Genomic DNA, 21,045 nt, shown 5'->3' with positions numbered 1-21,045 from the left:
TGGTGGGATTAAGGCTAGTTTTGTCCCTTCTTGGCTTATCCAAGGGAGGTGGGTTGTCCTGCAGCCTCTGGTTTAGCCTCTTGAGGATAAATGCCTTTGTCTCTGGTTTCCAAAGCCTTTAGAGACAAAAATGGCTGGGTTTGCTATCCCAGCAAAGGACAGATCAAGGCAGACACGTTTCATTTCAGCCCCTCACAAGGAGGTGCATGTGGAGACCAGAAGATATTGACTGCCTCTTGGGCTCACAGTCTCTAAAGCCCATGGGTCCTGTGGGGTAGCCTGGGACTGTGCCAGGGGAAGTTTACATTGGATATTAGGAAAAAATTCTTTCCTGAACAAGTGGTCAAGCACTGAGACAGGCTGCCCAGGGAGGTGGAGGAGTCACTGTGCCTGGAGGTGTACATGAAACATCTGGCCATGGCACTTGGGAAGGAGATGGCTTAATGGCCACGGTGGTGTTAGGCTGACAGTTGATTTCAGAGGTCTTTTCCAACAGAAACAATTGTATGATTCTGTGATTATGTGAATATAGAGACCCTGGGTGTTCAGTGAACAAATCCAGGCACTTCTAGTGGTGTTATGTTGGAGACCTACCTCCCTTTTGGTGCTCACTAGGTCTCCGTGGACTGCAAAGGCAGAAGACATAATGAAATCTTGTGGCAATGCCCACCCAGGACATCCCACCCTCTGTGCCTGGGACAAGCAAATGGAGGTGACACCCCAACAGCTGGGGAGCTTGTTCCCATCTCCATGCAGGAGATCAGAGAGACCCAGTGACAGCACCTAAACAGAGTCCAGTGCAAGGGAATCATAGAATCAATAAGGTTGGAAAAGACCTAAAGGATCATCAAGTCCAACCTGTCACCCAAGACCTCCTGACTACTAAACCATGGCACCAAGTGCCACGTCCAATCCCCTCTTGAACACCTCCAGGGATGGTGACTCCACCACCTCCCTGGGCAGCACATTCCAATGCCTAACAGCTCTCTCTGGGAAGAACTTTCTCCTCACCTCCAGCCTACACTTCCTCTGGTGCAGCTTGAGACTGTGTCCTCTTGTTCTGGTGCTGATTGCCTGGGAGAAGGAGACCCAGGCAGCAAAATAACTTGGCAGAGCTCTGGACCTTTGAGCACATGAAGTATGGGGATAGCCACTAGAACTTGGGTACATAAATACTAAACAAGCTGCAGCGAGGAGGAGAGAGATGTCTGCACTGCTAGTACCCTGGGGCAGGGAGCAGGAACCAGGCTGTTAAGTTCATCCCAGCACAGCCTTGTGCCTGGCACAGAACAGCCTGCAGGCTTGGGCAGCAGCAGCGAGCACCCCTCGCGGGGGGGCTTCTGCTTTCATAGGACAGCTCTTCCACGGAGGCTGGCCCTGAGCTCTCCTGCTTGTTGTCCAGATCGAGACACTTAGCAAATCCCATGTAGCTAATTACGCTCCAGTTCAATGCCTAGCAGCCTCTGGTTCTGTTTCTTATGTTAATTAGCAGTGCCCAGCAGGGGAGCATCTCCACCGTCTCTTGCTTTCCTCTTGCCGGATGAAGACCACTGATGAGAGCTCTCTTGCATGCCCCATGGAGATGGGAGAGAAGAACATGCTCCATCACAGGGTTGGATTTGCTGCAGTCATATTTTGTGTACCAGAAAGAACTGGGTTGGTGGGGTAGAAAATGTCCCTTGTCAGGCCCTTGCACACAGAAGGAAAACTCACAAGATGAGTTGTAGGGCAGGTGGCCAATTGCAGAGAGAACAGATATCCTTCCTCCTTGAGCCAAGCCTTCTGGCTGTGTTCCCTGTGACATTACCATGCTGCAGTGTTTCCCATGGGTTGAGCAGCTCGTGGCACCTTTGGGGATCTGTCTGTGCATTAATTTAGCCTAGATCAATCTTCTCTTGGTCCTGTGGGGGCCAGCTCAGTTGGCAGCATCTGAAACCCCTTGACAGCAAGTGAGATCTAAGCAGCAGTGATGTGGGAACAGGTGAGGGACAAACAGCCACTGAGCTTCCTGCAAAATCTTTGCCTCTTGGCCTGGGAGGAGAAGACTGGAGGCAGGTGATCGCTAGCTGGCACAATCCCAGCAGTTCCTTGGCACTAAGCACACAGCTGGTTGAGTGGGGCATGGAGAGGGTCTGCATACAGCTGCAGCCATGAAACTCAGGTGCCTGCAGATCTGATGGGCTGAAGAGTCAGCAGAGTGGCTGTGGGTCTCAGCTACTGCAAGGTCACCTCAGAGATGTCTCCAGGATGGTCAAAAGGAGTTGGACACACTTCACAGAGCACCTGCAGCCAACACGCCTATTCTTTCAGCCAGGAGATGCTCAGACACTAGGATCAGACTCAGATCACTTGGTTGGTGGTTGCTCAAGGTGAGTCTCCAGTTCCAGGAGAGATGACAGTGCAGAAAGTGTGTAGCAGTGGTACCTAACCCCATGAGGACACCTGAGGCCCGAGGGGGAGCAGAGGGGACCTGCAGAGGGGCAGTATTGCAGTGTTGTGATGAAAGCTGGAGAGCAGCAGGGCAGGGAGCATCGGTCTGGACCCATTCTCTCCTCAGCAGCAGGAGGAGAGCATCCCTAACTACTGCATCTCCAGAAATAAGTCCCCTGGGTGAGCACCTGCAGCAGAGGGGAGGCAGGGCTTTCTCCCTCCATGGGGGTCTGCAGGGACCTGACCATTTATACCAGCTAAACCCCAGCCACACAGCTGGTGGCAAACCCCCAAACTCCAGCCCTCAGCTAGTCAACACCCACTGATCCCCAGGGGCACCCAGGGCATGGGGACGTCCCAGGACACCCACTCACCAGCAGAGGTGCCGGGTTCCTGTCTCGGCTCCCTCATCCTCTGGCTCAGGAAGCTGCAGTTTGTTGGCTCTCTCCACCCCGCCCCAGCAATTCTTTTCCCTCCTCCTTGGATTAAACAAACCCTGCGGTGCTTCCCGTGTGACTAATTCCGTAATGACAGCACCATCCCTGCCTCCCGTGCAGCCCGGGAAGGTGCCAAGCACCATTAACGTGCTGGTACACATTGTTGCTGCGTAATCAGCTGCATCTTCCCGGGGGAAAAGGAGCTGAATTAGACAATCTCCTTTGCTGGGATAGCAGGGACCAAGGGGGATTTCCACCAGAGAGGTTGTTACAAAAGGAAAATCCATCCGAAGCTGTCAGAAACAGCCTTGGGAAGCTGCTGGTGCCTGACAAACGCCAAAAAGGAGCCTGTGTCTCTATCTAGCACACGTTTCTGTGGCTGTGGAAGCGAAGGGGCTCGCTTCTTCAGTTCTCTTCTGCTTCACGTGCTGCTAATTCTCACCACATTGCATGGATCTGTTCATTTCTTCGCTCCAAGGCTGAAACTACAGCAAAGAGTGCAGTAGGGTAGAGTCATAGAATTGTTGTAGTTGGAAAAGACCTTTAAGATCAAGTCCAAACGTTATCAGGCTCTACCAAATCTAGTGGTAAATGTCCCTCAGCATCTCATCTCCACTGCTTTTAAACATCTCCAGGTATGGTGATACAACCACCTCCCTGGGGAGCCTGATCCAGCATTGGAGAGCCTTTTCAGTGAAGGATTTTCTTCTAATATCCAATCTAAACCTCCTCTGGTGCTACTTGAGGCTATCTCCTTCATCCATTCACTTGCTTCCAGGGAGAAGAGACTGTCCCCCACCTCACTCCAACCTCCTTTCCAGGAGTTGAAGAGAGCAATGAGGCTTGCCCTTAGCCTCCTTTTCTCCAGACTAAACAACCCCAGCTCCCTCAGCCACTGCTCACTTGGCCTTTCTAGAGACCCTTCACCAGCTTCATCACCCTTCTCTGGACCTGCTCCAGCACCTCAAGACTTTCTTGTAGTGAAGGCCCCAAACCTGTGCATAGTACTCAAGGTGTGGCCTCATCAGTGCTGAGTACAAGGGGACAACTACTTTCCTGCTGCTGCTGTTCACATTATTCCTGATTCAGGCCAGGATGCTGTTGGCTTTCTTGCTCACCTGAGCATGCTGCTAGCTCATAGTCATCCAGCTGTGCATCAACACTGAGTTGAAACTTGCTCTGTGTACCTGTTCCTCATCCCAGGCTGCTAAAGAAATGTCTGGACAGCCTTGGGACCACACTTGGAGAGGCTGAGCACAACCCCCAGAGTCCTGGTAAGATTTTAGACAATGCTTTGCCCCTTGGATACCCCATCTCTGCAAGGAGGGATGGTGATGTGATGTGTGACATGTCGCTGTCACAGACTGAGAAAAGGACTGGTTTAGTCTCTGTCTCACTACCCCAAAGCATTCTTGGACAAGTGACCAGGTAAAGAACTGAATTAATTGTTTTGTTTGGGGAAGGAAGATGCTACACACAACTGACCAATGCATTGCCGTGGATGTGTGTGGCAGGAGAGGGGGGAAATCTCACCTGCAACACCTCTACTGTAATTCCTTTCCTTGTGCCTGAAACTGAAAGAAAATGACTGGAAATGCTGGCGAGAAAGGCTCTGACTTCCAGCCTTTGAGTGTTGAAGTGTGACACACCTGATGATGGATAGTGAAGCATCTCTTTTATTTCATTGTGCTTGCCAGCGACAGCAGCCCTTGCTGGCTCTGATCTCTGGGCTGGCTCTCCTGACGCAGGGGCAGGCAATTCCCCATGCCCTCCCCCTGGGATTCCCAGCTCAGGGTACAGCCCTGCACCAACATTCCTGCATACCCCTGCACTCCTCCTTTGCTCATTTGCTAACTTTCCCTGGCTTGGAAGCACCAGCTCCTACGTGGGACGTATGAATGTTCCAGACTGTTTGGTATTACTCCGTTTCTCTACGTGTGTGAAAGTCCCTGCAGCTCCCTGCAGAATGAAGCTCCAGATGCAGAGGTTGTGTGGCTGCCCTTGGCCAGCTTTCCCTTCTCTGCAGAGCACGACACAGACGGGTTTCCTGCTGCACGTAGAGAGAGGCTAATGAGCAAAGAGGGACCAGATCAGCCTTTGGAATCCTGCTTTGCTTGTTACCAAGGGTGTTTTCTAAGTGAGGGCTGAGCAGCTAATTGGGAAGTGCTAAATGGATTAGTTCCTGCCCCACCACTGCTATCTTTTTATAGCCTGAAGAGTGGTTCGCTCGCATCAGGTTGGTTTGGGAGATGGATGTTGGCTAGGACATCGTCTAAGTAAATCCAGCACTCAGGTTTAAGAAGAGCATTCAGTGTCTGTCAAAAGCTTGGCAAAGAACTTTGCAATGTTTTGCAACTGTGATTAATCCCACTCTATGGAGAGGAGACAGTGAGAGGCAGGCCACGAGTGGAGCAAGCACAAAGATGAAACTAGCACTGGAATCTTGACTCTTAGCACAGTGCCTTTCCCTGTGACTCATGTAGGAAACAAGAGGACAAGAAGGTTTTTAGGTGAATCTTCATCTTATTTTGTTTTCCTGGCAAAACTACAGCCTTCCCAGCTTACCACCAAAACTCCAAAACTTCACCTTCCCTTATTTTTCAGCTCAGCCAGGCTGGATGAATTGTCCTCCAGTGTAAGTACCAGAGCTGCCCCTGATGCTGTGCTTTCAGATAGCTTTCATCTACAGCACAGTAGTTGCCCAGGGCTTTCTCTTGGAGCATAGAGCTCTTAGTTTCCTCACCCCTACAAAAAATTTCCCCAGGCTTTGGTGTACACATGTCCAGAGGGTCATCACCATGCAGGACACACACATACACATAAGCTCTACCCTGTCCTCCTGACATCTGCTCCTGTGCTTTACTTGGCTTGCATTGGGGATGTAAAAATCTCTTGTGGGTGTGGAAGCACCCTGGGCACGTTGTCCACTTTCACCTGTTGAAAGAGGAGTGGATGGTTAGTCTGATGGTTGCCTGGACAATATCAGAGGGTTCACACACACATGCACCCTCTCCTTCCCACAAATGGCCCATTAAGGGAAATCAGGCTGACCTCCAGTTTATTTATTGTCACCATCACTTGCTTTGCCTTGTCAGAGACTGATGACTGTTCCCAGTATTTGGCCTCTCCAGACCTCAGTCAGGAAATACTGTAAGGCCCTTCTGTCTTCTTGGAGAGACACAATCACTGAGCTACAGGCAACCTGCCAGATTCATTCCTGGTTACAGCACAGAATATATGGCCAGTGATTTCTCAAACCCCACAATCAGCTGGTTTAGGCAGCCATAAAACATAATGCTGCTCATTTAATGGCTGAAATCCATCTAAAGCACCAGGAGGATTTAGTCCTTTCTTGAATGGATGACTCTCCATTCCTCTGACCTTCCTCACACATCTCTTCTGCACACTCCTTCGGGTTGAAATCCTTCTCCTTGTACCCAGGGGACCAGCCTGCAGCATTCAGGATGAAATCCTCCAAGCTCTCCATAAGTGTGATAGAAACACTCCCCTGATTTTGAAACCCAGGGTAATTCTGGGGTTTGCTGGCACATTTTCCCACTGCCACTTCCTGACCTCGTTACATTTCATGGGAAGCTTAGATAAGGAATTAATTGGTTGATACAGGATTGCCTGGGAAAAGGCTTTCATAGAAGATTGAGCTGGTTTCAGTGTTAAAAATCACAGGAGAAGTGATGTCACAGAACAGCACTTGGTAAGCCAAAGGGAAAAACAGAGATGAGGGTAAAGGCTTCAGTGGGCTGAGTTATACTGGCCAGTTCTGATGATGGGAGATCCCCACCAAAGCCTGAAATGTCAGTGCTGTGGCTATGTCTACACTGGCAGCCCCAACAACCTGCTCTGCACTGCTGGACCCCTCCTTTTCCTGAAGGAATTAAATGAAGCCCTAAAATGTCTCTCAGTGCCTCTAGGGGCTGCCTCTGGCAGGTAGATCTGCTCCCAAAGGATTATCTTCCACATCTTCCCTCCCTGCCCCAAACATTGCCCCTAACCCAGCAGCTCCATGGTGTGGGAGCTGTTACCACTGAGCAAAACCATGGTCCTCTCACATGGTCCTCCTTAAACCATGGCCACTTGAAGCCTCTCTTTGCATGCTGGCACTCTGCCTGCTGTACATCCACACCACAGCCACCTGGCAGGGTGGGATGCTGCCCAGTCAAGCATCCTGCCAGTGTCCCAGCCCCACTGCCAGCCTGCTCACTGGGGCCTTACAGCAGGGGTCCCTTTGCTCAGTCACCAGCAGCTCCAGGGGGTCTGCTTTCCCATGTGAGACCCATGCAGGTGGCCAGGAGAGGCTTTCTAAGGTCTCTCCCTCTCAAGCCCTCTCTCAGCATGAGGGATGCTCACAGGGAGGAGGAAGCATCTGTGTGGTGTTACTAGAGAGGCAGTGCACCGCGTGGTTCCTCTTCGGGATATCTCCCTCGCTGGAGATCTTTCCCATCACTTGATTCCTGTGCGTGGTGGAGAGCTAAACTGCTTTGCAAGCAGGGGTTATTTTTAGAAGGCTTCACAGCCAGAGACACTCTTTCACTAGCCAAAGTAAGAGGACACCAAATGGTCCTGACCTTTCTCTCCAAGGCCCCATGTGGGGCGGGTGCATTGAGCAGAGCAGAGGGTGGAAGAAGGGAAGGAAGGAATTTGTGTGTATTTGCTTGGCTGACCGCCCTTGCCTGGGGCTTGAGTTTATATAAAGAAGGTGAGGACACCACATGGGGATGAAGGTTTGTTGGCCATCACAGGGTTTGGAAGCTCAGCTGACAAGGTCACAGGCTTGAAAACACTTTCAGAAACCCCCCCAACAGCTCTCTTGGAAATGCTTCTCCTCATTTCACCCAGGTGCCACTCTGAGCATGCACAGTGACTTGGAGACTGTGTTCTTTTTCCTTTGTTCTTATGACACTCAAGTGCTGTGGCAGGAGCACTGATGCAGTAGTTCTCCATGCATCCAAGCCATCAGTTGAAACACAGTAACACAAAATAGCAAGGGGACTCCCTGCCTGCAGATAAAAGGAGTCCCACATTTGCTGTGCCTTGTGCAGAGCCCCAGCTGCTTTTTTCTGTATTTAAATCAAATCCCATCACAGTGAGTTGTGGTGTTTATTTCCTCAGTATTTGATGTCATCTGTCCTGCTGCTGTGACCAGCTCTGGCTGGAGAACATCTTGGCTGCTGTTGCAGAATCACACAATCACAGAATGGGAGGAGTTGGAAGGGACCTCCAGAAATCATCTAATCCAACCCTCCTGCTAACCCTGTTTGCAGGGTAGTGTTCAGCAGGCAGCCCAGCTCTGCCACACCAGCCTAGCTCCCATCCCCTCCCACCCCTTGACAGGTGATTGCACAAGGTTGGATGCTGCAGACAGGGTGGCAGATCCAGACTCCAGCTCCCTGCTTTTCAATGGATTTTTGGAAACAAATCACCATTAGCCTCTGTTGGTCAGATCCACAGCTGTAAAACATCACTCTTGCTGTTAAAACGATGCTCCCTGGGCATGGAGCAAGGTCCTGCGGTGCTCACTGCCACACAAACATAAGAAAGAGAACCTCTGGCTCCAGCAAACCTGCAAGGTAATTTTGAGAGAGGATCAAGCACACCAGTGCAAGAGACTTGCTGTGCCTTTACCCCTGGTTTTAAAGCCTCCTCACCCAACAGCACACAGCAGCAAATCCCACACCACGTGCACAGCAAAGGCCTCAAGCGTGGACCACAGTTTGCTTAATTAATACCAGCAGCCTCTCCATCAGCCCCAGCTCTTGCTTGGATGTGAAAGCCATGCCAAGGAAGCCTTTAGCATGCCTGGAGCTGCTACAGACAATGGGAAGGCTGGATTCCCGGGAGGGCAGTGGGAGGAGAGGAGGAGTCGCTGCTCCACGACCAGTCAGCTCCCCCGAGCATAAGGATGCCTTTGTTTGCTTCTCCTTCAGCCTCCCCTTACCCAGAGGGGGAGAGGCAGGAGACAGCAGAAACCTGGGATTTTCAAACATTTTGTGAGTCAGATGCAGTGGGAGAGGAGGAGGAAAGATTTCCTGCACCCAGCTAGGCTGAAATAAACAGCCTGGAAAACCTGCAGTCACCTGCCAAAGACAAGTGCTCCAGCAAACCCTTAGGGACTTGTGGGTGTGCTTGGCTATCTCCCTCCCTCCCTCATAGAATCATAGAATGGTTTGGGGTGGAGTGGACCTTTAATGATCATCTAGTTCCAAGTCTCCAGCCACAGGAAGGGACATCTTGCACTCAATTAGGTTGCTAAAAGCTCCATCCAGCCTGGCCTTGAACACTTCCAGGGATGGGGCATCCACAGCTTCTCTGGGCAACCTGCTCCACTGTGTCACCATCTTCACACTGAAGAATTTCTTACTAATATCATATCTAATCTAATCTAATCTAATCTAATCTAATCTAATCTAATCTAATCTAGGACATCACAGGCAGCAGTTTGCCCAGAGGCAGCATCACTGATGGCCTAGCTTTAGTAGGGGTGGCACTATGGGAGCTAGAAGTTCTCCTTGCAGTTAGTGGTGTGCAAACTGGTTGGCTTCCTGCTGGCCTGGGCACAACCTGCCCCCAAACTGCCCCAAACTGGGGGTTCCCCCTCATCATGTCATCTCTTCCCCAGCTTCTGCCTGTGTTAGGAAAAGTTTTCTGACCCCAGGGTCAGCTCTGAAAAGGAGCCTCCCCAGTAAGTTTATTTAGAGGTTTGTCCAGTTTGGGATTATTTTTTTCTCCCCAGTTATCTTGGACAGAAGTTTTAAATGACACTGGGTAGCTTGTCTCCACACATGCCCCCCCCCCCCCCCCCCCCCCCCCAGTTTTCCTCCTGTGAAATTGTTGTATGGGACTGGAATTACTTGAATGTGGAGATTTTCTGCCAACATCAAGAGGAAGAAGGCCAAAATGTCATGAATTATCTCCAGTTGCTTTCTTTATCAGGTATAAAAGAGCAACTGGAAGCTAAAGAGGCATGTGGGCAGCTATGATCAAAGGGGCTGCTATCATTTATTGGATGAAATGATAAGTAGTCCTAGCATGAGGCTGACTTTAGAGTGATGCTGGCAAAGAGCTCTAAGGCTCTTTTTCCAGGTCAGAAGAACAAGATCCTGGGGTGTATTAAGAAGAGTGTGTCCAGCAGATCAAGGGAGGTTCTCCTCCCCCTCTACTCTGCCCTGGTGAGATCTCACCTGGAATATTGCATCCAGTTCTGGGCTCCCCAGTTCGAGAGGGACAGAGAACTGCTGGAGAGGGTCCAGCAGAGGGCAACAAGGATGATTAGGGGACTGGAGCCCTACCTGGTGAGGAGAGGCTGAGGGACCTGGGGCTTTTTAGTTGGGTAAAGAGAAGATTTAGAGGGGATTTAATAAATGTTTATATCTAAGGGCTGGGGGTCAGGAGGGAGGGGACAGGCTCTGCTCACTTGCCCCCTGCCATAGGGCAAGGAGCAATGGATGTAAGCTGCAGCACAGGAGGCTCCACCTCAACACAAGGATGAACTTCTTTACTGTAAAGGTCACAGAGCACTGGAACAGGCTCCCCAGAAGAGTTGTGAAGTCTCCTGCTCTGGAGATTTTCAAGGCCTGTCTGGATGTGTTCCTCCGTGACCTAAGCTAGGTTGTATGGCACTGCTCTGGCAGGGGGGTTGGACTTGATGATCTCTTTGGGTCCCTTCCAACCCCTGGCACCCTGTGATCCTGTGAACTGCACTGACTTTGGCTGAACTCAGTCAGAGACTGCAATGGCTGTGCTTAACTTCCAGTCAGCTCTAAGGCAGCAAAAGCAGCTCCAAACCTGAAGAGAAGGATCTCATGCCTGAAGTCTTGCCTGATTTTTTTTCCCAACTGTATCATCCAGCCCAATAAAAGACAAGAACTCCTCCTCCCAGCCCTGCCTTGCTCACTGCCTGAAAACACCAGAGCTTCAACAATGCTACTGTAACAAAGGGAGTGAGTCACTCATCAAAGCCAGTGTTTGTGCTGGAGACCTTCAGGAAAAAAAGAAAGGAAAGACAGGAAGGAAAGAAAGGAAAGACAGGAAAGAAAGAAAGGAAGAAAGGAAGGAAGGAAGAAAGAAAGAAGAAGAAAGAAAGAAGAAGAAAGAAAGAAAGAAAGAAAGAAAGAAAGAAAGAAAGAAAGAAAGAAAGAAAGAAAGAAAGAAAGAAAGAAAGAAAGAAAGAAAGAAAGAAAGAAAAGAAAAGAAAAGAAAGAAAGAAAGAAAGAAAAGAAAGAAAAGAAAGAAAGAAACAAAGAAAGAAAGAAAGAAAGAAAAGAAAGAAAGAAACAAAGAAAGAAAGAAAGAAAAGGAAGGAAGAAAGGAAGAAAGGAAGAAAGGAAGAAAGAAAGAAGGAAAGAAAGAAAGAAAGGAAGGAAGAAGGAAAGAAAGGAAGAATGAAGAAAGAAAGAAAGAAAAAAAAAGAAAGAAAGAAAGAAAGAAAGAAAGAAAGAAAGAAAGAAAGAAAGAAAGAAAGAAAGAAAGAAAGAAAGAAAGAAAGAGAAAGAAAGAGAAAGGAAGGAAGGAAGAAAAGGAAGGAAGAAAGGAAGAAAGGAAGAAAGAAAGAAAGAAAGAAGGAAAGGAAGAAGGAAAGGAAGAAAGGAAGAATGAAGAAAGAAAGAAAGAAAAAAAGAAAGAAAGAGAAAGAAAGAGAAAGAAAGAAAGAAAGGAAGGAAGGAAGGAAGGAAGAAGGAAAGGAAGAAGGAAAGGAAGAAAGAAAGAAAGAAAAGAAAAATAACAGCCCCCAAAACTGTGGCTTCTTGAAATTCAAAATCTGGCTGCAAAGTGGCTGAAAGATAGACCTGGGAATGAGTAACATCGTTATTACAAGCAGAACAGTGGGAACAAAGAACTTGCCAAAGGATTGCAGCTAAAGCAAGCTCTGGGGAAATGATTTCGACCAATAAAACAATGGGAGGACACCCAAACGTCAGGAAATGGCACCTGAAAACCGGCAGCATCCAGATTTCCTGAGCAGGCTGGGCAAGGAGGAAGCTGCTGCACTCTCACACCACGCTTGCTGATCATCTGCATAAAGAACAAGGCAGCCATGTGGCTTCAGACAGTTTCCTGAGGGACAGAGATGCGGTGACCCCAAGGTGGGCATAATGTCAGCTGCAGGAGCGTCACAACACTCCAAAGCTCCTTGTAAAAATGGGTTAATACATGTGGGGTTTAGTCTACAAGGCATGCCCTGGCTTCAAAGGCTCTTCCCTGGATCTTCTTTAAGCCTTTTTAAAAGTGGGATCCATGGTAGATTGCATCTCTAAACACTGGAAATGGCTCCCAGGATGAGCATAGCCTGGAACTGCAGCAGTGCAGCAAGTCACTCCTCTGAGACAAATCTACTGCTCTCTGAATAAGGTGTCTTTGCCCCAGCACCTGCAGAAGCAGTGGGTTTTGGTAGCTTCAGTGAATCTTAATTGCACCTGTCCAAGAGCAGTGACCTCAGCCCTGCTAACCATAAAACATTGCTCACTTCTTGGGTTTAATGGTGTGTGGCCGGCCAAGGAATCTTTTTCCCCCTCCTCCCTTTCAGAGACAATCTGTGGGAATTTATTGGCTTTTTAAAGCTGCCTGATCTTTCAGTGAAGGAAACTAATGGCATGTCGATGACACCAGGTATTTGTCACAGGTATCATTTATGCAGGCAATACAGGTCTGGCTCAGGGAAGCTCTCCCGCAGGCGGCTAACCGATCCCACGCGCGGGCCCGAACCGAGCCCGTGCTTCCCTGCCGCTGCAGCCTTATCAGTCACCACCAAACACAGAAGAGCAAAAAGCATTCCTAATTCAGTTAACTAATTCAATTTAAAACCCCAACGAGGACGAGGCAGCTTGAATTTTCATGGGAGGTTGAATTTATGATGGCACCTTCACAGCTGGCAAGGAGACTCTCTGGTTGATTTCAAGTGCCGTTCCAAAAGACAAGGCAAAAAAAAATGTATTCATAGATTAAAACGTTCATTTTTCTGGGTTATTTTATTGGCATCTCATTCCCCCCCTCTCCCCCCCACTGAATTACAGCCTATTTGGTGGAATGTCTGCTCTTTCTTCACCTCTTTCTTTGACAAGTTAAGAGTTATCTCCAAGCAAATGCTGTCTAAGAAGTGCCATGATAGATGTGAGTCTCCAGGTTTTCATAGAATAAAGCTTTAGACACACACTGCATGCTATGGGACCATCTACCTTGTGTAGAGGACTCAAGCCTGCTTTGCCAAGGTCTGACTCCACAGGGCATCAGAGCAGTGAGCAGGTCCCTGATGCTGAGGTGTGCAAACATCCAACATTCAAATGTTAGCCTTTGGCACACAGATCTGCTTTCAGGTTTCCTCAGCAGCATTAAATCCAGACTGGGTTTTCAAGAGCCTGCTGAGGACCATGCCCAGCAGTGAGCCCTTCTGCAACATGGTGGAAAACACTGCTCTGAAAAACATGAAATGTGCCAGAAAGAAATAAGCAGCGTGGCTCATTCCTCAAATTTTTTTGGAACAGTGTTTGAATAACAGAGGGGATGGAAGCAGAGGAGAAAAAGGCTACTTTTGTGCTCAAAGGCTGCAGAAATGTTTGAGTACCTGAAGCTTCCAGTTAAATCAGTGCAAAACACGGTGATGCCCTGCAGGGTTTGGATTTCAGCTACTGCAGACCTCAGGGGAGAGGTGAAAGGGAAAGTACAGGGCCTTGCTTGGACCTGAGTCTGAAAACAGTGAATAAATTAAGCACGGGATCCTCTGACCCCGGGAGTGTGTCAGCAGAAGCCTCCATATGAAGGCAGCAGGAATTTCCTGCAGAGCTTTGACAGCACAATTAGCAGCGGGGCTTGATTGAGGAGGGAATGAGAGCAGGAGCCAAAGTAGCCAGGGGGGATTATTTGTTGGCTTATGTGCAGCTGAGCTGTAAAAAAACCTTGCTTAGACCTCACTTAAACCTCTTATATTTGCTTAAATTTCACTTACAGCACGACATCCTCCCCCCTAATTCAAACCCACATTGGAGCATCCATCCACTAGCCCATGGGGGAACTGCTCCTGCCTCCTACCACTTCCTTGCTTTCACAGGGAAACCAGGGGCTGTGGTGGGAGCAGGGAAGGTTCAGCATCACCAATCCCTTCAGTTCCTCCATTTTTCTTCAGAGGTACACAGAAAGGAGCTGGAGACCCAAATTACAGTGAAAAGAGGGTTCCACATGTCATTATTTTTTGGGATCAAATGGTGTGGCTCTGCATTTGGTGGGTTTTATGGACACTGATCCTTAAATCAGAGCACAGCAGTGCTGCAGGTCGACATCTGAGCTGTCTATAGGTGCATCTATTTCAGATGCTGGCAGTTCCTCAGACAGAGAAGGAGGAGGAGTTCCTCAAACAAAGGGAGGAAGAGAGCAAGCATGAGGGAGAAGTGCTACAGACACTTGCACACTGGAACATCACATGAACATGTTTAGTATTTTTCCAGTATTATAAGGGGAAAATCTAATCCAAGAGGCATAATTATATCTTCAGTTCCTTTTTTCTTTCTTTATTTTTTTTTGCCTTGGTGGGGCTTTCTAAGCACTTGGGGGGTTTGCATTCTTCTCCTTTTTCTATTTTGGAATTACAGCGTTTGCAGAAACAGGAGGAGGATGACAGCTAACACAAGAGAGAAGCCATGGCTGCCTGAAAGGGAGAGAGAGGCAGAGAGATGCTGCTGTTCTTTGCCTTTTTCATAGAACCTTAGAAAGTTTGGGGTTGGAAGGGACCTTTAAAGGTCATCTGGTCCAACACACACACACCCCCCCCCGCCCTCTGCAGGGGGCAGGGACATCTTTGACTAGACCAGGTTGCTCAGAGCCCCATCCAACCTGACCTGAAATGTTAGCAGGGATGGAGCATCTACCACCTGTGATCTACCACCTCTCTGAACAGTCTGTGTCAGTGTTTCACCACACTCACTGTAACATTTCTTCCTTCTCCAGAGTCTATATCTCCCCTCTTTTAGTTTAAAACCACCACCACTTGCCCTGTCACAACAGGCCATGCTAAAAGGTCTCCTCCTATCTTTCTTATAGGTCCCTTTAAGTACTGAAAGGCAGCAATAAGGTGTCTCTGGAGCCTTCTCTTCTCAAGGCTGAACAACCCCAACTCTCTCAGCCTGTCCTCACAGCAGAGGGGTTCCAGCCCTCCCATCATTTTTGTGACCTCCTCTGGCTCCACTTCAGCAAGTCTGTGTCTCTCCTGTGCTGGGGACTCCAGAACTGGACACATTGCTGCAGGTGAGGTCTCACCGCAGCAGAGAATGAGATGCAGCTATAGGCACCACGTTCAGCTAAGTGCCTCCTGTAGATGCTGGCTCACATGAACACACCTATACAAAAGCAGCTAAAATTAGGCCCTGCTCTGAACGCTGACTCCCACCATGGCAACTTGCAAGAGAATTCTCGCTTGATGATCCAGCAAAGCACAAGACCTTGGGAAGGGAGAACCTCTCTGTGTTCCCACCATCCCAGCATGTCTGGAGCTCCAATTCCATAGACTCACAGAATGCATTGGGTTGGAGGGACCCTTTGACAAGTCTAACCACACTGCAGTAAGGCAAGACTCTCAAGAAGTTGATTATAGCAACTCAGACAAGTCAGGTGTTTAGCAAATCTCCATCCTGACAGGTGAGACACTCACCCACCATTCACCACTGGCCCCCTAGGCCCAGGGGACCGCTCTCCCTTTTCCCTATCATGGCTCATCCTCATTTTGTGCTGCTCCACTGGCTCGGTGACGCAGCTGGAAGGCAGCAGCCCTTCAGCTGATGCCAGCAGAGCTGGGAACACAGCACGTTTCCAGAAATGAAAGTGCCCAAAGGCACCTCACACTGCACACTCTCTCCTTCTGGGCTGTCAGCACAGGCACTGGGGGCTTCCCAAAAATAACCAACAGCAGGGCTGTGAGCTGCTGCCTTCTCATCTTGCAATTAGCAGCTACACAACGTTTTGGCTGAAGAAAGGGGAACCAGCAGGCACTGACAGTGGATGTTTCAGAGGGGAGCTTGACACAATGCACCTTGTCATTGGTCACCTGTGGGCATCTGTGGTGTGTGGAGGACAGATTCCTTCCCGATGCCAGAATGCTTTCTGTCCTGAGGCGTGAGATCTGATTAGAGCAGAGAACCGTGAAAGCTACTATGGGTCATAAAGTCACTGAGGTATAAAAACCTCTGTTTACTGTTTGAGATCCCAGCTCTAGTCCTTGCCTCCCGTGGCACAGACAGACACCTCCCAAGGAGGAATTGCTCACTGTTTGTTCTGGAGGCACGGAGGGCTGATGTTTACAACAATGTTTTTATTCCTCGTTCCGCTGACAGGCTCTGTCAGGCATTAACCTCTTCAGCGAGGATGTGCACTTACCTACCAATCTCAGAGGCATGCCACTGACTGAAATTAGCTCTTCACTTTAGGATTTGTCAGATTGCAGTTTCACTAAATGCTTTCCTGGCTGCAAAGTGACAGTCCCAACAAAGCTGATGCCGTGACCCCTTGGCTTCAAAGCAGAGTGAGCAGACCCATTGGTCCCTTCATCTCCTCAGGATTTGCATCTACTGAGATAGATGTCACAATGGTTTGGTTTGGTTTTGTTTTGTTTTGTTTTATTTTATTTCTTTGATTTTGTATTGTATTTGCACAGGAGACTTCTTTTTTAATGCTCTCTGAGAATTTCAGAGCTGTGCCTGGTCAGAATGGCTGGAGAGCGGCCAGGCAGAGAGGGACCTGGGGGGTACTGGTCAATGGTAGGCTGAACATGAGCCTGCAGTGTGCCCAGGAGAGCCAATGGCATCCTGGCCTGCATCAGGAACAGTGTGGCCAGCAGGAGCAGGGAGGTCATTCTGCCCCTGTACACTGCACTGGTTAGGCCACACCTTGAGTCCTGTGTCCAGTTCTGGGCCCCTCAGTTTAGGAAGGAGGTTGACTTGCTGCAACATGCCCAGAGAAGGGCAACAAAGTTGGGGAGGGGTCTGGAGCACAGCCCTGTGAGAAGAGGCTGAGGGAGCTGGGGTTGTTCAGCCTGGAGAAGAGGAGGCTCAGGGGAGACAAGGTGGTGCTCAGAGGAACCAACAGAAAGAAATCTCATGCTTCTTAGCTCATAAAAGGCATTGAGTGCTATTCATAAATCCATGTGCCAGCATTCCACACTGTAAATTGCTCCAAAATACCAGCCCAGATGTCCAGCAAAGAGCTGCTGCTTTCCTGCACGCCGACAGTCACTCTCCAAGTGGCACTGCTGGGAAGTGACACCACCGAAGCACACCTGGCTGATGAGCATTTGTGAGGAATTAATCTCCCACTGCCCTCCCCTTTACTTTACAAAATGTCCCATCAGGAGCTAAGCAACAGTCAGTCAAGAATGCAAAGACAATTATGCACTGGGATTTAAACAAACCATTAATTACCAAGATTCTCTGGCAGATGATGGCTCCGACAAGGCTTATTACAAGAACCTTCATCACGTTATCTGCTTTTCCATGTAAGCAGAGGTAATGATCTTAACTGAGAGGAGGAAAAATAATTAAACCCCATCCAACAAGATGTTTTATTAATGACAGGCACGACTCCATTGCTCTAAGAAAACTGGGCAATCTGTTCCTGCACCACAGCTCTCCATCACGGGTTTATATTCACCATCACGTTAAGAAGGATTTGTTAAAGCAGTATCTCATTCCCTTGGGTTGGCTTGAAGGAGAATAGGGCAAAAGGAAAGAGTGGTCAGGCATTGGAATGTGCTGCCCAGGGAGGTGGTTGAGTCACCAACCCTGGATGTGTTTAAAGGTCGTTTGGATGTGGTGCTTGGGGGTATGGTTTAGGGGTGAACCTTGCAGAGTAGGGCTCTTGGTTGGACTTGGTGATCCTGAGGGTCTTTTCCAGCCTGAATGTTTCTGTGATTCTGTGATTTATTTATTAATGGCACCTGATGAGGAGCAGTTCTGTGGCACACAGTGGGGGGAAAGGAATAGACAAAGGCATTGCAAGGAGGGCCCCTGCTTAGCTCATAGGGCTGGTTTTGAAGCAGGGCCCCAGCAGTGCAGTAACAAAATGCAAACTACTTGGCAAAAAGAACCTCTAGGAAAAGTGTTTCTTCCCCAAACCCCCCATGCTTGTTTCTCCTTACAAATCTAGATTTATCCCCAGTTAAGATGGTGTCCAAAGTCTTCAGTGGGAGCAGGAGAAGACCCACATGGGAATTTGCAGTGTTCAGTGATGGCACCACAGCCCATAGCTCTGGGACATGACACTTACTTTCACTATCCCTCACAGAAAGCATGAGACTGATATGTCTGAAAATTGAGGTCCTCTCTTGATCTCTGACCTAAGCCTCAACAGGACTTTCAGCTTTTCTAGACTGCTCCATCAGCTTGCCTCAGTGCTGCCTTCAAGCACTGCACACAGGAGCATCTGCTCCTCCCATCCTCAGGCTGGCACTGGCAGTGGAGCCACCAAGATGACTCACCAAGGTGCTGGGCACCTTTGCTATTGCCACTGAACTCTAATTTACTTAATTGCCACAGATTAAAGAGTGTCTAACTAAGGACAGGTTTAGATCTGGTGGGGATCCAGCTCTTGTTCTGTTCACACACTCTCTGGCTGAGTAAGTCCAATGTCCCTCACCTAGTTTCAGATTTTCAAACTGAGTTTTCTTCCTTTTCCAACAGAATTTCAAAGCATACATTTCACCCCAAAGGCAAGGGTATAGAAGAACCCAGTTTTCAGACCCCAAAAATATTTAGGAGACGTTTTCTCTTTGTCCTGTGCTGGGTCCCAGCAGGAATTCTACTCAAGAAGCAACAAGATGTTGTTAGGAGTAACACAGAAGGAAGCTCACTCACCACAGGCTCACTGCCCAGCATGATGATAGCTCTGCCTAGAAACCAGGAGGGTCCAGGACCCTTCTCTGTAAGGACTGCTTTGCTTCACTATCCTGATCTTTACTGAAGATATGGCACTGAAATCAGTCCCACCTCTTCCACATGTTGTTGCAATGCTTTGAATAAGTCACTTAACCCCCCTCAGATGCACTTGGATAGTCCCTTTCTGCTATCATTTGGCTGATGGGATTGTAAGGTCTCTATGGTGACATCCATCTACTACTACATGTGGACACATTTCTGACACTGGAATAAATAATAATAGCAACAGTTGGCTTCTCTAAGGCACTTATCAAAAGCAGATCTTGAAGTGCTTTCTAAAAGGTGTAAAATGTCATTATTCTTGATTGGTAAATGGGCCCTCAACCCTGGCAGGAGTGTCTGGAGTCTACCACAGTACCTTTCATCCACTGTTGTCTTTGAAATACAGTAAGCAATGGAATTGCCTCATAGGATCATCCAGGGCCGAGAGCCACCAGTGGTTTATGACTCCCATTCATCAGAGCACTTTCACAGACATGTCTGCCTGACCTCCAGGGGAGCCATACGCCTCCTGAGTTGACAAACAAGCTTCAGGAGGCGTCTGCTGGGCTGGCACACCAGAGAAGCTCAAATTTCACTTCCTAAAATGATGAAGCACTTGTTTAGCACTCCTTTAGTTAGATGGTATTGTGAAGTTATTTAACCCTGCCAAGGTTTCACATTGAGAAAAGACAAAATAGTTGAGGTCTAGTATGATGGGGGGCCTTTTTTTTTGGGGGGTGGGGGTGGGTATTAATATGTAAATAATTCCAAGAGAAGCATCACTTGCCTGAGATGAATCAGAGCATGGACAGGACTGCGTAGCAGAGTGAGCATCGCAGCCACCCACCCTGAAACCATCATGGTGTGGCCAACACAGCCTTGAAGATCTGCAAGGGTCACAACATGGATGTGTTAACAGCTTTCCCAGGGTTTCACAGCTCCTTTCCAGCACAGGTTGGGTTTGTAGGATGCAGAGCAGTGTCAGCTTTCCAGTTAGAGGAAAAGAGATTGCTGCCAGGTCAGGCTGGTAAGGCAGGATGCTGTGAGCACCATCTGTGTTGCAAACGCAGCGATGCCGAGGGAGCAAGCAGCAGACTATCAGCCAAGAAGAACACAAGGCCAAGGCCAAAAGCAGGGATATCTGCCTGAAAAGAAACAAGAAATCTCTCCCCCAGCAGACCCTGTGGGCTCGCAGCCACAGCCAGCTGGCGATTCGGACGACGCAGCCGTCCGCAGGGAGCCAGGCGCAGAGGTGGCCGCTGCAGCAGAGGGGACGTCCCTGCCTCCCACAGCTCCACCAGCCCACGCATGCTAGAGCGAAGCCCCAGCTCTGCGAGTGCCTCATTGGGATGCCAGGCGACCCAAAAGCCAAAAGCAGGTCCTTTCAAAGCAGAGAAGGGAGCAGCAGGGAGCACACGTCTGCGTGTGACCTGGGTGACACGAGCCTGCAGGCACAAATTACACACTTTACAAGTGACATTTGCTGTCGTGGGGGGGAGGCTTGAGTGAGGCTGGTTGAAATTCAACTAAACTGTGCCTGGAAAGAGGACAACATAAGGTCTTCCTTTTTTTGGCTTTTTTTCTTTCACTCCCCAGGGTACCACTGTGATGTTTCTAGCAAGGAAGCACCACTCCTGCTCCCACATTTGGCAGTGGAGTTTGCCCCAGGGATGGGATTCGTATGTTGCATGTGAATCTCTGGCTGCTTTGCAAGCTTCAGGCCAAAAGCTCTGTCAGTAAGCTCCATGGGAATTGATTTACGCCATCAGAGGGTGTGACATAGACCAGCTAGTGTTACACAGCTCAGGAGACACTCCATAGATTTGTCCTACCAGCTTCACTGAGCAGATGGAGAAACTGAGGCACAGTGACTCTAAGTGCCTTGCCAGTACATGCTGTTGTAATAAGATCTTCTCACCTTGTTGACATTACTTGGGATGGTGTCCACTTCCTCTTTCACAATACCTGCCCTGAGGGTGATGAAACAGATGTGCACAGAGCAGCTGTGCACAAGAGGCTCCATCTGGGATCAGAGACACTAGCTGATAGCGAGTAGGGGATGCCTTAACACTCCTTTCTGAGTTGTCATAGATCATAGAATGTTTTGGGTTGGAAGGGGCCTTTAAAGGTCATCTAGTCCAACCCCTCTGCAGTCAGTCAGGGACATCTTCAACTAGATCAGGTTGCTCAGAGCCCCAGCCTACCTGACTGGGATCTTTGCATTGTTGAAGTTTTTATCTTCTTTGATGTGCAATACCCAGCACCAAGGGTCT

General features: G+C 49.0%; 1 protein-coding gene across 1 annotated transcript in view; it reads right to left on the bottom strand.

Annotated features, from left to right (window-relative positions):
* Positions 1 to 5,678: 5,678 nt before the first annotated feature.
* The window catches only part of LOC128898293 (uncharacterized), a 48,419-nt gene continuing 33,052 nt past the window's right edge, over positions 5,679 to 21,045 (bottom strand). Inside the window, exon 3 of the mRNA XM_054171277.1 lies at positions 5,679 to 5,801. Coding sequence (XP_054027252.1) covers positions 5,798 to 5,801 — 4 coding nt within the window. The 3' untranslated portion in view covers positions 5,679 to 5,797. The remainder of the gene's footprint in view (positions 5,802 to 21,045) is intronic.

This window comes from Dryobates pubescens, chromosome 21, assembly GCF_014839835.1.
Source record: "Dryobates pubescens isolate bDryPub1 chromosome 21, bDryPub1.pri, whole genome shotgun sequence".
Taxonomy (NCBI): Eukaryota; Metazoa; Chordata; class Aves; order Piciformes; family Picidae; genus Dryobates; species Dryobates pubescens.
The sequence above is the reverse complement of the archived record's forward strand: the minus strand, read 5'-3'. Positions and strand labels throughout refer to the sequence as shown.